This window comes from Engystomops pustulosus, chromosome 5 (assembly GCF_040894005.1).
Source record: "Engystomops pustulosus chromosome 5, aEngPut4.maternal, whole genome shotgun sequence".
Taxonomy (NCBI): Eukaryota; Metazoa; Chordata; class Amphibia; order Anura; family Leptodactylidae; genus Engystomops; species Engystomops pustulosus.
In genome coordinates this window covers 164,329,389-164,343,596 of record NC_092415.1, presented here as the reverse complement: position 1 = coordinate 164,343,596, position 14,208 = coordinate 164,329,389, and the positions used below count along the sequence as shown (strand labels likewise).

Genomic DNA, 14,208 nt, shown 5'->3' with positions numbered 1-14,208 from the left:
TAGTAATAATAATAATAATTAGTAATAATAAATTGCTGTACAGTATCACGTCTCTACAATTTTTCCTATATGATTCCAAAATTTTATCTAAACCTCAAGAATAAATATAATTTTGTATGGAGATTTGTGATGTAATCCATTATTTCTAAGCACTGTATAGCATGTGATATTACATTAGAGTGATTATATTGGGCTCTGGACCTGAGGCATCCTCAAGCCACCATGGCAGCCCAGAGCTTTGTGACATCATCACTGGTCTGTGATGTCATCATCAGCCAGGAGGTTCTATTCCGGTGCCAGACACCAGGGCTTCATTTCTGTGGAAGTCATAGTGCGAATAGTTTGTTGATTGGAGACTCTCTTCATTATTATGGAGTTCAGTGGATTGGGTTTCATCCCCTTCTTCTTGACACTTTGGTGTATGGTCTGGCTCAGCGTTAGCTACACCCTGGCTATCACTTATTCTCATGCCCCTCCACTGATGTACATCAGGTAATTTATATGACAGGAGATTATGTATAGATTATGTATAGATGTCTAGTATTCCCCTCAGTCCTATAGATTATTATGCGCACAATATTCTGATCTCATGTATATATGAGAGGTAATTAACATTCTTTTTTCATTTTTTTCTTTCACAGTGCAACAGGAAATTATTATCCTGAAAATATTACATTCAAAATTGGATTCATTGGAATGGCCAATGCCAGTAAGTACATATTATAGAAATAATAATAATATGGAGATAACAGGTTATTATATAGGGGTTGATATCAGTGGGACAGAAGAGAGTTTCAGTAAAATTCCTCTGACACTAAGAGATTTTTATAGACTGTGTGTAGGGACAATTTGCCTTGTAAACCCATAAAAAAACTGGTTGCTAGGTAAGTGCATCCCTAGTAACCAGAATCCTAAATTTCAGCCACACTCCATTATGCCATTTCTCATCTCATCCTGTAATAGTAATCACATTTCACAAATAAATTCAGAGATTATGAAAGTTGTGTAATAGTAATCGATAATGATGGTACACAGCAGACAACACAGCTATATGGTTTGGCCCATCATGGAAGGTTCCATTTGTCAGGTTTAGTTCTGAGGCTCACTTATTTGGTTGTGCTATAATCTGTACCTGGATTTTCTCTCTTTCAGTCGTGGGATTGATGTTCCTCCAGTACAAATTCATCCAGCTTCATGTTGAGGCCTTTGGACCCCGTCAACCCAAAATCCAGAAGATCCTGCTGGTGTTGGGATTGATGTCCTGCAGTGGTATAATGATATTTGCTATGTTTGAGGTTAGTTATTATGGGTTGAAGGTTGGACGCACCTTACTCCAATTGATTGATTTTTATGGAGATTCCTCTAACTGGTTTCTAAATGTTTTTCAGAATGCTTTTTTTCCCATGGTGCATCGGATCGGCGCATTTATTGCTTTTACCTGTAGTGGCATTTACAACCTGTGGCAGGCCATCATCCTCTACAAGGCGCCTGGATGTCGCAGAGCCATCTGCCATATTAGAACGGTGTCCTGTGTGATGGCTCTCCTGGGTATACTTATCCGTATCCTTTCTAATCTAATATATAAAGCTGAGTGTATGTTTGCGTGTGTATGGATGTGTGCGTGTGTGGGGGTGTATGTTTGTGTGTATGTCCGCTATAGAAATCTGCACTGTTGCATTTACAATCACCAAATTATGCACAGCCGCTCCCTATGACACAGGGAACGTCATAGACTAGGTTTAAGTAAACACAAAATACACTTATTACCCCCGTTTACAGGAGCCATTGTCTGCTGGCTGCTGTGACAGTAAGCAACCAATTACAGTCCAGCTTCTCATTTTGTTTTGTGAAAATTAGGTCCCTGGTGACAGGTTCCCTTTAATACAAGCTTTGAACTTTGATTGGTTACTATAGGCAATGAGTATACAGACAGCTTATGTGTGAGGTAATATGTGAAGTAATATAGTTAGATAGATATAAATAGATAGATACATTAATAGATATGAAATAGATAGAGATAGATAGATAAATAGATAGATAGACAGAAAGATAGAGATATATAGAAATAGAGAAAGGTTGATAGAGAAAGTTAGATATAGATCATAGATAGATATAGAAAGATACAGATAGATAGTTCTAGATTGATAGAGATAGATAAATATAGATGTTAGATATGGATATAAAGATAGATAACTATCATGGCACCATCTGGTAACATGGCTCAGATTTCTATAAAAAGATACTAGAGATACTGTGGTGCTGCCTTGTGCTATGTACCATAAATTATGACTGATCCTACGGTCCACACCAAAGAGATTCATAATAAAAGTGTAGTCATCATGAAAAACATAGTTACTTCCCTATATCCTTCCAGTCATCGGATGTCAGGCATTATTTAACATCAACCTTTCCAGAGGAGGCAACCTACAGGTAAGTACCATATCAATAGTAGTAGTAGTTCTATGGGAATCCAACTTCCTTCTTACTCTTATGATCATAGTGGTCATAAGGTCTGTAACATCATGTTGAATGGGTCACTTCTATTTTATCTTGGCCCTCAGTCACATGACTTCAGGAAACACAATAAAATCTTGTCCTTAATGGAAATTACCTTTTTACGTAATGTTTCTTTACTACTATTATTTCTTTACAGATCAGCCCCATCATTCCCAGGATCACAGAGTGGCTGATAATGCTTTTCTTCCTGATTAATATACTTACCTACCATCAGCCTATGCAGGTCAGTATACTCTTATCTTACTATTATACACTGTAAAAACATTATTATTGCTCTCTAAAATCGTGGGGTTTATAATGTGATGTGTTTTTTTCTGCTTAGCGTTTAACGTTGACAGTGTCCCAGAAAGGCTTCACCATCTCCAGACGAGCAGAGAACCAAGACTCTGGAGTATGATGGGACAATGTGGGCCATCATCTGGACCCCCAGTACAGTGCATGATGTGAAGACTTTAACAGCTTGAGACTTCATAGCAACATCATAGAGCAGGGTCTTTCCACAATAACATGGTGGCCACCATGTAAGGATCCCTTGACCCGCACTTCAAGAGGTAGATTCCGGGCTAGGTCTCTGCCCTCACTAATATTCAGCCATTGCCCAGGGGAAGGGCAGTCCTTCAGCCATGGTTCCCTAGAGGTTTCCTCCACTGGGGGTTTTTCCTCTCCTGAGTTGTTGAAGGATGACTCTTCGTGAGTCAAAGGCCCATCAACATCAACATCTTCTGGGCCCTGACTTCTAATAAGAACATCTACATGACGATCATGTAGTTAATAAAGAAGTCACATTATATCATATTGCTGTAGATCTATGTCTTTACCATACTATAGGAGCCTCAAGTTACACGCATCATATTACATATCTTGAGGTCAAATTTGTCATTATTTAAGTAAATGAGCAAGCCTGGGCAGGGTGTCTGGTTGTCTGACTTAAGATGTGTGACATATCCTGACAGGATATATAGTAGATATCTGCATTAATGGGTAGAAGTCTGCACAAGTGCTTCCCTTTTCATTCAAATCTATGGAAAAGCCAAAAATAGCAGTTGATATGTAATAAATACCTCAAATGCTTTTTAGACCTTCTGATGTCAACATAAGTATGGTATTCTGAAATACACACAGCAGCTCTAGACAGAAAGAGAAGAAGCAATGTGCGGAACATGGGTATAGTTGTCCATGATATATGACATACACTGTATACTGTATATAATTCTCAGCATATAACTGATATGATGTCCAAATTATCTATTGGTTGAGAGTTTGATGAGCAGGATAAGCTTATGTCTAGGTTGAGGGGGGTCTTCCAAGTAATTGTTTGGTCTTTGGAGGATGTGATGACTCGAGTATGGTTATGTCTATGTTAAAGGTATGACAACTGCACCAAGTTAAAGGTTAGCTCTTAATTGAGAGTTTGATGTCTATGATATGGTTATGTCCATGTTTAAATTATGTTGACCCTAAATCTGGGTTGAGAGAATGATGATTTAGCTAGTATGGGGTATGGTTACATTCATTTTAAAGTTATGATGACTACAGTAAGTTAGGGTTGTGTGTTTGTTGAGAGTTGGATGGCCATGTAATGGTTATGTCCATGTTTAGAGAATAATGTCCAAGTTGTGGCTAAATCTAGGTTGACGGTATGATGAACAAGCCATGGCTATATCTGAGATTAGAGTAGAATGACCATGTTATTGTTATAGATAGGAAAAGTACTGTAATATTGTGCCTTGGTTGAGAGTTGGTTGACCATTTTATGGTTAGGTCTAGGTTTAGAGTGTAATGTCCAAGTTGTGGCTAAATCTAGGTTGAGAAAATGATGATAAAGCCAGGTTATAACTGGGTTTAGAGTCTGATGACCAAATTATGGTTATCTATTAAAAGGTAACATGACTGCTGTTAGGCACCAGGGGTAGTGGACCCTTTCTTTACCACCCTGGACAATGACGTAAGCCGACACCTGGGACCGGAGACTAAGTGGTACCCGGTTTTCACCAGAGCCAGACACAAAGCTGAAGATTCGCCATGCAGCTTTTAAAAAAAATACAAATCTTTACTTATCTTCTGGTCAGAGCATCAGTGGGTCTCTGCTGTGGACATTTATGTAAAGGTTGGCTCTGCAGTGAACATTTCATTAAAAGGGGACCCTGAACATTTCATTAAAAAGGGTCTCTGAAGTGTGTGAGACTCCAGGGGTCGTGGACGCACTGGTCCACCGCGGATGATGACGTAAGGCACCACGTGGGACTGGAGTCTAAGTGGTACACGGTTTTCACCAGAGCCTGACGCAAAGCAGGTTGGGCTTGCTGCGGCCTGGTACCACCAGATCGTTCCACAGGTCCAACTTTGTCCGCTGTGGCGGCCAAGGTGATGTACAGAATTGTATGGGAAACTTGTGGTTGGGGACTGGCAGGAGGTGAAGACAGGTAGTACAGGATCAAAGTCGGGGACGTAGCGGTAAGTCAGGACAGGCAGCATGAAATCAGAGTCAATAACGGAAACGGGGTCACAACGGGAATTCGGAATACAAGCAAAGAGTAATAAAACCAGCAAGGTGTGATAGAAGTGGGCAGGTCAATCACACTAGTAACCATTACCACTAGTAACCAACAGAGAGGAAACGTAAACCATAGTTCACACACAGAAAATAAAACAGAAATCAATGCATTATTCCGCTGTCAGAAGCAGAAGATAATGGCATGGATATTCCAGTCAGAAGCGGATTAAGTGTCCAAAGGGCTAAGTTATGTTCACACAACTAGTGGCCCCCCAGCATCCAAACCAAAATGTGCCCAGATGTTAGGACTTAAAAGGGTATTCCCATCTGGGCATTCACATTTAATTTAATTAATTTTCCAATTTTCTTCAATTGGATGTTATTAAAAAAAATGTTCCTGTGTGAAGATAATTTCTCATAAATGTAGCCATGTTGTCCCTTAGAAACAAGATGGCTTCCACAGATACGACCACCTCACATGTTGGCAGCGGTGTCCAGAAATGTGCTATTGAGCCCAGCCTGACCACCAGGATTCAGCGATCATAGGATGGCTGTAGGACCTACAGTAACTCCTGGACATTTCATATACAAAAACCTTTAGCTGTATCCAAGGACTCAATCTTCACACAGGTACATTTTTTAATAACATCTAAATGAAGAAATGTAGTGTATTTACTCGTGTATAAGCCAAATTTTTTAGCACAAAAAATTTACAAGTCAATTAAAAAAAAAAACCTGGCTCCCCAATGTCGGCACGGCTCCTCGATGTCGGTGCTGCTTCTCTTCTGTCTTTACCATGGCTCCTCTTCTTTCTTCGGTCTTCTGTAACAGCCAGCAGAGACGCAGCCATGTAATCTGCCGGCCGGCGTATGCTATGACGTCATCAGCAGCCGCATCATAGTATGTGCCTGCGGCCATGCGCTCTGCCGGCTGTTACAGAAGACCAAAGAAAGAAGAGGAGCCACGGGAAAGACAGAAGAGGAGCTGCGCCGACATCGAGGAGCCGCTCTGAGCATTGGGGTAAAATTAGCCTCGGCTTATATTCGAGTATATACTACAGTGGTGGCGAACCTATGGCACGGGTGCCAGAGGTGGCACACGGAGCCATTTCTGTGGGCACTCAGACCATCGCTCCAGGACAGAGTTCACCGAATAGGACTAAATCCACCAGGCAACTTAAGAGATTCTGCTCTCAGAGCTATTTTAAAGCTACATTCCATTGGCTGTTTGGAACTTGCGGGAAAAGCAATAAGGTGTTGATAGACCTGCAATATCTTTGAAGATCCTTCTGCTGGACCCACCATTCTTCTACAGAGAGACCCTGGAGAGAAGCTACGAGTCTGAATTTGCCCTCCTTCTTTCAACTGTATTGGTAGCCTCAGGGGGCCTATACGATTGAAAGATGAGGAAGAACAGGTAACAATAAGTTACTGCTAAAAATGCCATGTTGGCACTTCATGGTAAACAAGTGGATTTTGGTTGTAGTTTGGGCACTCTGTCTCTAGAAGGTTCGCCATCACTGATATACTATATATATATATATATACTCGAAGATTACTGAAACTAAATGTGAGTGCCCAGATAACCCTTTAAGTACTACTCTATATCCTCTATATCCTTAATCTTGTATTATTCATAAAAGTAATTTAATGGTGTATTACAGGAATATGAATGTTCGATACAAAACCCCATAATGCTATAAACAAATGAATACAAACTCATGTCATTAGTCACAACATGGAGCATAAATAATTTGATTTTATGAATCACTAAATGTTACGGGCTATTTAAAGTAGGAAGAGTTATCACCAAGATGGCTGCCACAGGAAGTCCCATGACCCTTCTCAACTTCTCCTCCCATTTATGCTCTGCTCGCAGTGATAATGTAACAGACTGTCCTGCTCTGTTACCATAGTAATGATGTGTAACTGCCATCAGTGCACATCACCTCCCTGAGATGACGTCTCACCACAACAGCGACCATAATGGATGCATTGCAACACACCAACTACAGCCAAATATAGTGATAATCACACAACCTGCTCAGGCAGGTGCAGGATATGTGATGTGGACATGTGACCAGCGGCCATCTTCTGTCTTGTGTCTCCTCCACAGGGAGAAAGTCACAGGACTGATTAAAGGGCATTTTAATTCTTCATTACAGTGTATGTCAACAGCATTTTTCTGCTAAGAGGGGCAAAATTTTAAATAACAACTAATTACATATTATCTTATACTCTAAGGACCCATTTGTATATGAATTATGGCTATTCCTGGAATACCCCTTGTGAGACACTGAAGGGGTTAACTGTGGATGGGCGGTATGTTTCCCCTAGGTTTTGCTATTATGCAAGGCCTTAGTGCTGAGGTTGGGTGTCCAGCACCTTGGACACAGGTGATGGGAGCAGCCCAATCAGTCTTTTTTTTAAACCGCTCAGCAGAGCTGGAAGTGTTGTCTCTCTCTGGAAGGAGGCTGGAGAGCACACAGCCCTGACCTCTGTGCCTGGAGCAGCCAAGTGATTTTGTATACAGTGAACACCTGTATAGTTAGCACCCTGACGGGTAGGATTTTTGTTTATTTAATGCCTGAATGTAAAGGCTGTTTTATTTTGCTGCTACAATAAACGCATTCGAGACCTGTTTTGGACTGTACTTTGGTGTCACTGTCTTGAACTGCATCACAGCACCCCACTACCACGGTCTCTACTGGGCCAAATCTCCCACATATGGTGGAGGATGCGGGCAGTTCAAAAGACACACACCTGAAAGGCTCGCTACATCCTGCAACATTGCATGGCCTGGGTGAAAGCAGCAGGCAAATTGCAGGATACAGCCAAGATGGAGGACTTTATTAAATACCTGCAAGAGGAGGCCAGAGCTAATCGGCAGCAGCAGCAGGCCATGCTCCAGCAGCAGGACGAGAGGTCCCGCCAGCAGCAGGAAGAATCCCAGGCTAATCGACAGCTGCAGCAAGCCATGCTCCAGCAGCAGGAGGAGAGGTCCCGCCAGCAGCAAGCCATGCTCCAGCAGCAGGAGGAGAGGTCCCTACAGCAGCAAGCCATGCTCCAGCAACAGCAGGCAGAGTCCTGAGCCATGCTACAGCAACAGCAGGAAGAGTCCCGAGCCATGTTCCAGCTGATGATGGAAAAGTTTTCTGGCATTATGGCAGCACCGCAAGCGACGGCTACTGAGGGGTCCCATACTGGTTTGCAAGGGTACCCGGTTGTCCAGCATTCCGCACGGGCTGCAGTGCAGAAGGCTTTACAAAAGATGACGGCGACCGACGACGTGGAGGCTTATCTCACTGTGTTCGAGCGAGTAGCTGAGCGAGAGGAGTTACCAGCTGAGCAGTGGGCAGATGTCCTGGCGCCGTTCCTGACAGGCGAATCGCAGAAGGCCTACTACGACCTGAGTGAAACGGAGGCCCGTGAGTACCCCCAGCTAAAGGCAGAGATTCTGGCTCGTCTTGGGGTCACCGTTCAAGTTCGTTCCAGCCGGGTCCACCAGTGGGCATACTCTAAAAAACTACCCCCGCGCTCCCAAATGCATGACCTGATCCATCTTGTCCGGAAATGGCTACAACCCGATGACTGCACCCAGCACAGATGGTCGAGAGAGTGGTTCTTGACAAGTTCACCCGTTCTCTGCCCTCTCGGCTCCAGCGGTGGGTTGGACAGGCCGGTCCCACAAATGCTGAGGAACTCGTGTCCCTAGTAGAGAGATATCGGGCTACGGAGGACCTTCTACTTACCTCTCCCACACGAAGCAGTGCCAGTGACAAGGCCATTAAACCATCTGGTAGGACTGCTACTGCAGAAAAAGGGAAACAGGTCAGGTTGGGAGGGGGTACACTGGGGGGCTTGGATACACAGAAACCCAGTGAGGCTCGTGACAGAGGTCATAGCCGTATCCAGTGCTGGCGATGCCATGAAATGGGCCATATTGCTGCCAACTGTCCCCTGTCAGTGGAGCCAATGGACTGCAACCAGACCCGGCGAATGTCACTGTTTGCCCGGCCGGTTCTGGCTGCCGAGTCAGTCACGGATGCAGAACCCCAAGTGTGTATGGTCACAATCGGGGGTCACACGGTGGAAGCCTTGCTAGACTCAGGGAGTCTGGTTACCCTGGTGCGGGGAACTTTGGTTGATCCTGGACTGTACAGTGGGCGTAAAGTGGGAGTGTTATGTATACATGGGGACACTCGCGAATATCCCACTGCTGTCATCAACCTACATACACCTTGTGGTACTATTACCCATGAAGTGGGGGTGGTGGGGACCCTGTTTCATGAGGCTATTATCGGCAGAGACTTACCGGTGTTTTGGGACCTCTGGAGACGAAGACCCACCTCAGGTGCTGTTGCAGATAATGGACGTCAGGTATGTCCGGCCTTGGCCCCTGAACCCTTTGAGGCCGATGTACCCACACCAGCAGTAGGGGTGACCCCATGTGATGAATTCTCTCCCCTAGAGGTCCTAGCTGGTGAGGTCGAGGGCCACGAGAAGGTGGCCGACATGCCGGACCTTGAGTTTTCCCGTGACAATTTTGGGGCTGCACAGCTACAGGACCCTACCTTGTTTAAAGCACGGGAGAATGTTAAGGTGATAAATGGGGTACTCCAAATACCAGGGGCTGACAAAATATACCCCCGAATGGTGATTGTTGGGGAGCTGTTGTACAGGGTCGACCAGATACGGGGTGAGGAGGTTGAGCAACTTGTAGTACCCCAATCTCACCGTAGGCTGGTGCTAGAGTTGGCACACAAACATGTGCTGGGAGGGCACTTAGGTGCTGAGAAGACCCGGGAGAGGATCCTGCAGAGATTTTTCTGGCCCGGGGTGTGGGAGGAGGTAAACCGGTATTGTAGCTCCTGCCCTGAGTGTCAACTTACTGCCCCGGTGTCCCACTTCAGGAGTCCTTTGGTCCCGCTACCGATCATAGAGGTGCAATTTGAACGGATTGCAATGGATCTGGTTGGCCCCATAGTCAAATCCTCAAGGGGGCACCAATACATCCTGGTTATCCTGGACTACGCTACGCGGTATCCCGAGGCGATTCCATTAAGGAACACCTCCTCCAAAAATATTGCTAGGGAGCTGTTCCAGGTATTCTCACGCACAGGCCTCCCCAAGGAAATCTTGACTGACCAGGGTACCCCATTCATGTCTAGGGTAATGAAGGAGATGTGTAAGTTACTGCAGGTTAAACAGCTCCGCACCTCTGTGTATCATCCTCAGACAGATGGCCTAGTCGAGAGGTTTAACAAGACCTTGAAGGGGATGCTAAAGAGGGTGGTCAGCAAGGATAGGAAGGACTGGGATTGTTTGTTGCCCTATTTGATGTTTGCCATACGTGAAGTTCCCCAGTCCTCCACGGGTTTCTCACCCTTTGAGCTGTTATATGGCCGTTCCCCACGTGGGCTTTTGGATATAGCCAAGGAGACCTGGGAACAGGAGAGGACCCCCCACCGTAGTGTGATAGAACACGTCTCCCTTATGCAGGACCGCATAGCGGTGGTAATGCCCCTTGTAAAGGAGCACATGACAAGGGCACAAGAGGCCCAGTCTAGGGTCTACAATAGGTCAGCCAGACTCAGGACCTTTAACCCAGGCGACAGAGTGCTAGTTCTGGTGCCCACCGTTGAGAGCAAGTTCTTGGCAAAATGGCAAGGACCATATGAGGTCATGGAGAAAGTAGGGGAGGTAACCTACAAGGTATCTCAGCCGGGGAGGAGGAAACCCGAACAGATATACCATGTGAACCTCCTAAAGCCATGGAGGGAAAGAGAGTCCCTGATGGCCGTGGGAGTAGAAAAAGCGTCTGTCCCCAAGAAGGGGACACCGGAGGTAGGTGTACCCGATGCCAAGGTGCCTGAAGTACGGATCTCGGAGTCCCTCTCCAGGGCCCAGATTCAGGAAGCGAAGGAGTTTGTGCTCCGAAATGTGGATGTGTTCTCTACGTTACCGGGACGTACTTCAGTCATCAAGCATGATATCATAACCGAACCCCACATCCGGGTACACCAAAAACCCTACCGGGTCCCTGAAGCGCGCCGGCTTGCCATATCCGAAGAAGTCAGGCAGATGTTAGACCTGGGGGTTATCGAGGAGTCTAAAAGTGACTGGTCGAGTCCTATTGTGTTGATTCCCAAACCTGATGGTTCCCTACGGTTCTGCAATGACTTTAGGAAGTTGAACGAGGTGTCCAAATTTGATTCTTATCCCATGCCCAGGGTTGACGAGTTGATAGAACGACTTGGACAGGCTAGATTCTTCTCCACCCTTGACCTGACGAAAGGGTATTGGCAGGTACCCCTTACTGACAGGGCCAAAGAGAAGACCGCTTTTGTTACTCCTGATGGGCTTTTTCAGTACGTGGTACTCCCCTTTGGGCTACATGGGGCTCCCGCCACATTCCAGAGGTTAATGGATATCGTGCTAAAACCTCACCAGAGATATGCCTCGGCCTACCTGGATGACATCATAGTCTTTAGTAATGATTGGGAGAGTCACCTGGCCAAGGTGCAAGCAGTGGTAGACTCCCTGAGGGCAGCAGGGTTGACAGCGAACCCCCAAAAATGTGCACTGGGTCTGGAAGAGGCCCGTTACCTGGGGTACCGTATTGGGCGAGGTGTCATCAAACCCCAAGTAAATAAAGTGGAGGCGATCCAGCAGTGGCCACGACCTATGAGCAAGAAGCAAGTGAGGGCTTTCCTAGGCATAGTGGGCTATTATCGCCGATTTATCCCCGATTTTGCTACCATAGCGGCACCCCTGACTGACCTGACCAAGGGTAGCAGGGCGGTGATGGTAAAGTGGAGTGAAGAGGCTGAGGGGGCGTTTCAGCGACTTAAGACGGTTTTGTGCGAGGGACCGGTACTGATCACCCCTGACTTCACCAAGACCTTTATTGTGCAGACTGACGCTTCGGACGTGGGCTTGGGGGCTGTCCTGTCCCAAGTAGTGGAGGGTGAGGAACATCCCGTGACCTTCCTGAGCCGCAAGCTCACACCTCCTGAGAAGAACTATAGCATAGTTGAGAGGGAGTGCTTGGCGATAAAGTGGGCTCTGGAATCCCTGAGGTATTACTTGATAGGGCGACAGTTTACACTGGTGACCGATCACTCTCCCCTCACCTGGATGAGTCAGGCCAAAGAGAGGAACGCCAGGGTCACAAGGTAGTTCCTAATGTTACAAAATTTCAAGTTCACAGTAGAACATCGAGCAGGAAAGATGCATGGGAATGCCGATGCCCTGTCTCGTACCAACTGCCTGATGGCCAAAAGTGTTCGCCCCCACAGGGTCAAACAGAGGGGGAGGGTATGTGAGACACTGAAGGGGTTAACTGTGGATGGGCGGTATGTTTCCCCTAGGTTTTGCTATTATGCAAGGCCTTAGTGCTGAGGTTGGGTGTCCAGCACCTTGGACACAGGTGACACAGCCCAATCAGTCTTTTTTTTAAACCGCTCAGCAGAGCTGGAAGTGTTGTCTCTCTCTGGAAGGAGGCTGGAGAGCACACAGCCCTGACCTCTGTGCCTGGAGCAGCCAAGTGATAGTATAGTGGTGAGTTAGTGAACACCTGTATAGTTAGCACCCTGACGGGTAGGATTTTTGTTTATTTAATGCCTGAATGTAAAGGCTGTTTTATTTTGCTGCTACAATAAACGCAGGCGAGACCTGTTTTGGACTGTACTTTGGTGTCACTGTCTTGAACTGCATCACAGCACCCCGCTACCACGGTCTCTACTGGGCCAAATCTCCCACACCCTTTAATGATGAACTTCAAACATTCTCTTATAACCCATCTATTAGGAAAGCCAATCACATTCCCTAACTGCATGAAACCCTCCACCCCGACTACCATCCAGACAAGATCTCCCAGACAGTGTAAGAGATGTGGATGCTGCCCCTGGCTGGCACAGCCCTGGCCCAGCCTCTGTGCAAAGAAAAAAACTAGGTAAAGTTATTGACTAGAGTAAAAGCCCTAGGGGGGATGCAGCCACTACTCTAATAAAATGTCCAGCAGCCGTACCTCATTAATGCAGAGACCCCCTTGAATGAAATGTCCACCGCAGAGCCCCCCTTTAATAAACTGTTCACATCAGATGCCCACTCTAATTAAATGTCCACTTTGTCACGGGTGCTCCCACATCCCTTATCACTCACCCTTTCCACTCCCTTCCTTGTGGCACCATGCTCACGCCATGCTCACGCCATGCTCACGCCATGCTCACGCCACTTACCCGTCCTAACTCCTGTCCCCGCCTCCTAGGGTGCGTATGTGCCGGCCCCTGGAAATGCATAAAAGCCGGCCTCTTCCAGCATTCCCTGCCAGATCTTAGTGCCTAGAGCCTTTGAGAATGTTGTCCTATGCGTTTTGCTGTGTTCCCGAATTCCCGTTGTGACCCTGGTTCTGCATTTGACTCTGATCGTGTTCCGCCTGCCCTGACCTCCTACTTTGTTCCTGACATTGATCCTGTGCTGCCTGATGATTCTGTACCTTGCCTTGGCCGCCACCACGGACAAAGTCGCACCTGTGGAACGGCCTGGTGGTACCACGCCGCAGCAAGTCCAACCCGCTTTGCGTCGGGCTCTGGTGAAAACCAGTGACCACTTAGACTCCGGTCCCATGTGCCGGCTTACGTCATTATCTGCGGTGGTCCAGTGGGTCCACTACCCCTGGAGCCTGACACACGTCAGATACCCCCTTTAATGAAATGTCCACTTCAGAGACCCCTTTTAATGAAATGTTCACTGCAGAGCCAACCTTTACAGAAATGTGCACAGCAGAGACCCACTGATGCTCTGTTGCCCAGGGGCCTACTGAAACCTGGAGCCGAGCCTGACCAGAAGGTAAGTAAAGATTTATATTTTCTGCATGGTGGATCTTCATATAGAGCCTGGGTATGGGCCCCTCGCAAGCCAAAGGCTCTGGGCGCCTGCCTATAACGCCTATATGAGGATCCGCCATTGCTTCTTACTGATTGGTGACTGTTGTAACCTTCAGAAAATGTACCTATAATCTTTCTCTGTGCTACAGTCATTGCTGTAATGCTAACACTTCATAGATTAAAGCTGCCTTGTCCTGGTATATATACTATAAAAGATTTCAAGTGAATAAACTAGCTTGCTAAAGCTTTATACTTTTACTCTAGTTTCTCTCAATTTCCCTACCAATTTTCCCAGCAACAGAGCACC

At 46.2% G+C, this 14,208-nt stretch overlaps 1 protein-coding gene across 1 annotated transcript; it reads left to right on the top strand.

Annotated features, from left to right (window-relative positions):
• The first annotated feature begins 329 nt into the window (after positions 1-329).
• Positions 330-3,310, top strand: LOC140134224 (DNA damage-regulated autophagy modulator protein 1-like). Its single transcript, XM_072154822.1, has 7 exons — positions 330-492; positions 642-709; positions 1,153-1,295; positions 1,389-1,560; positions 2,375-2,430; positions 2,654-2,740; positions 2,840-3,310. The coding sequence occupies exons 1-7, from the start codon at positions 371-373 to the stop codon at positions 2,912-2,914; spliced, it is 723 nt and encodes a 240-aa protein (XP_072010923.1). The 5' UTR covers positions 330-370; the 3' UTR covers positions 2,915-3,310.
• Positions 3,311-14,208: the final 10,898 nt, after the last annotated feature.

Coding starts and splice junctions, on each gene's coding strand:
- LOC140134224 (XM_072154822.1), top strand. CDS start 371: ATGGAGTTCAGTGGATTGGGTTTCATCCCCTTCTTCTTGACACTTTGG. Junction 493..641: donor CCTCCACTGATGTACATCAG/GTAATTTATATG, acceptor TTTCTTTCACAG/TGCAACAGGAAATTATTATC. Junction 1,296..1,388: donor TGATATTTGCTATGTTTGAG/GTTAGTTATTAT, acceptor AATGTTTTTCAG/AATGCTTTTTTTCCCATGGT.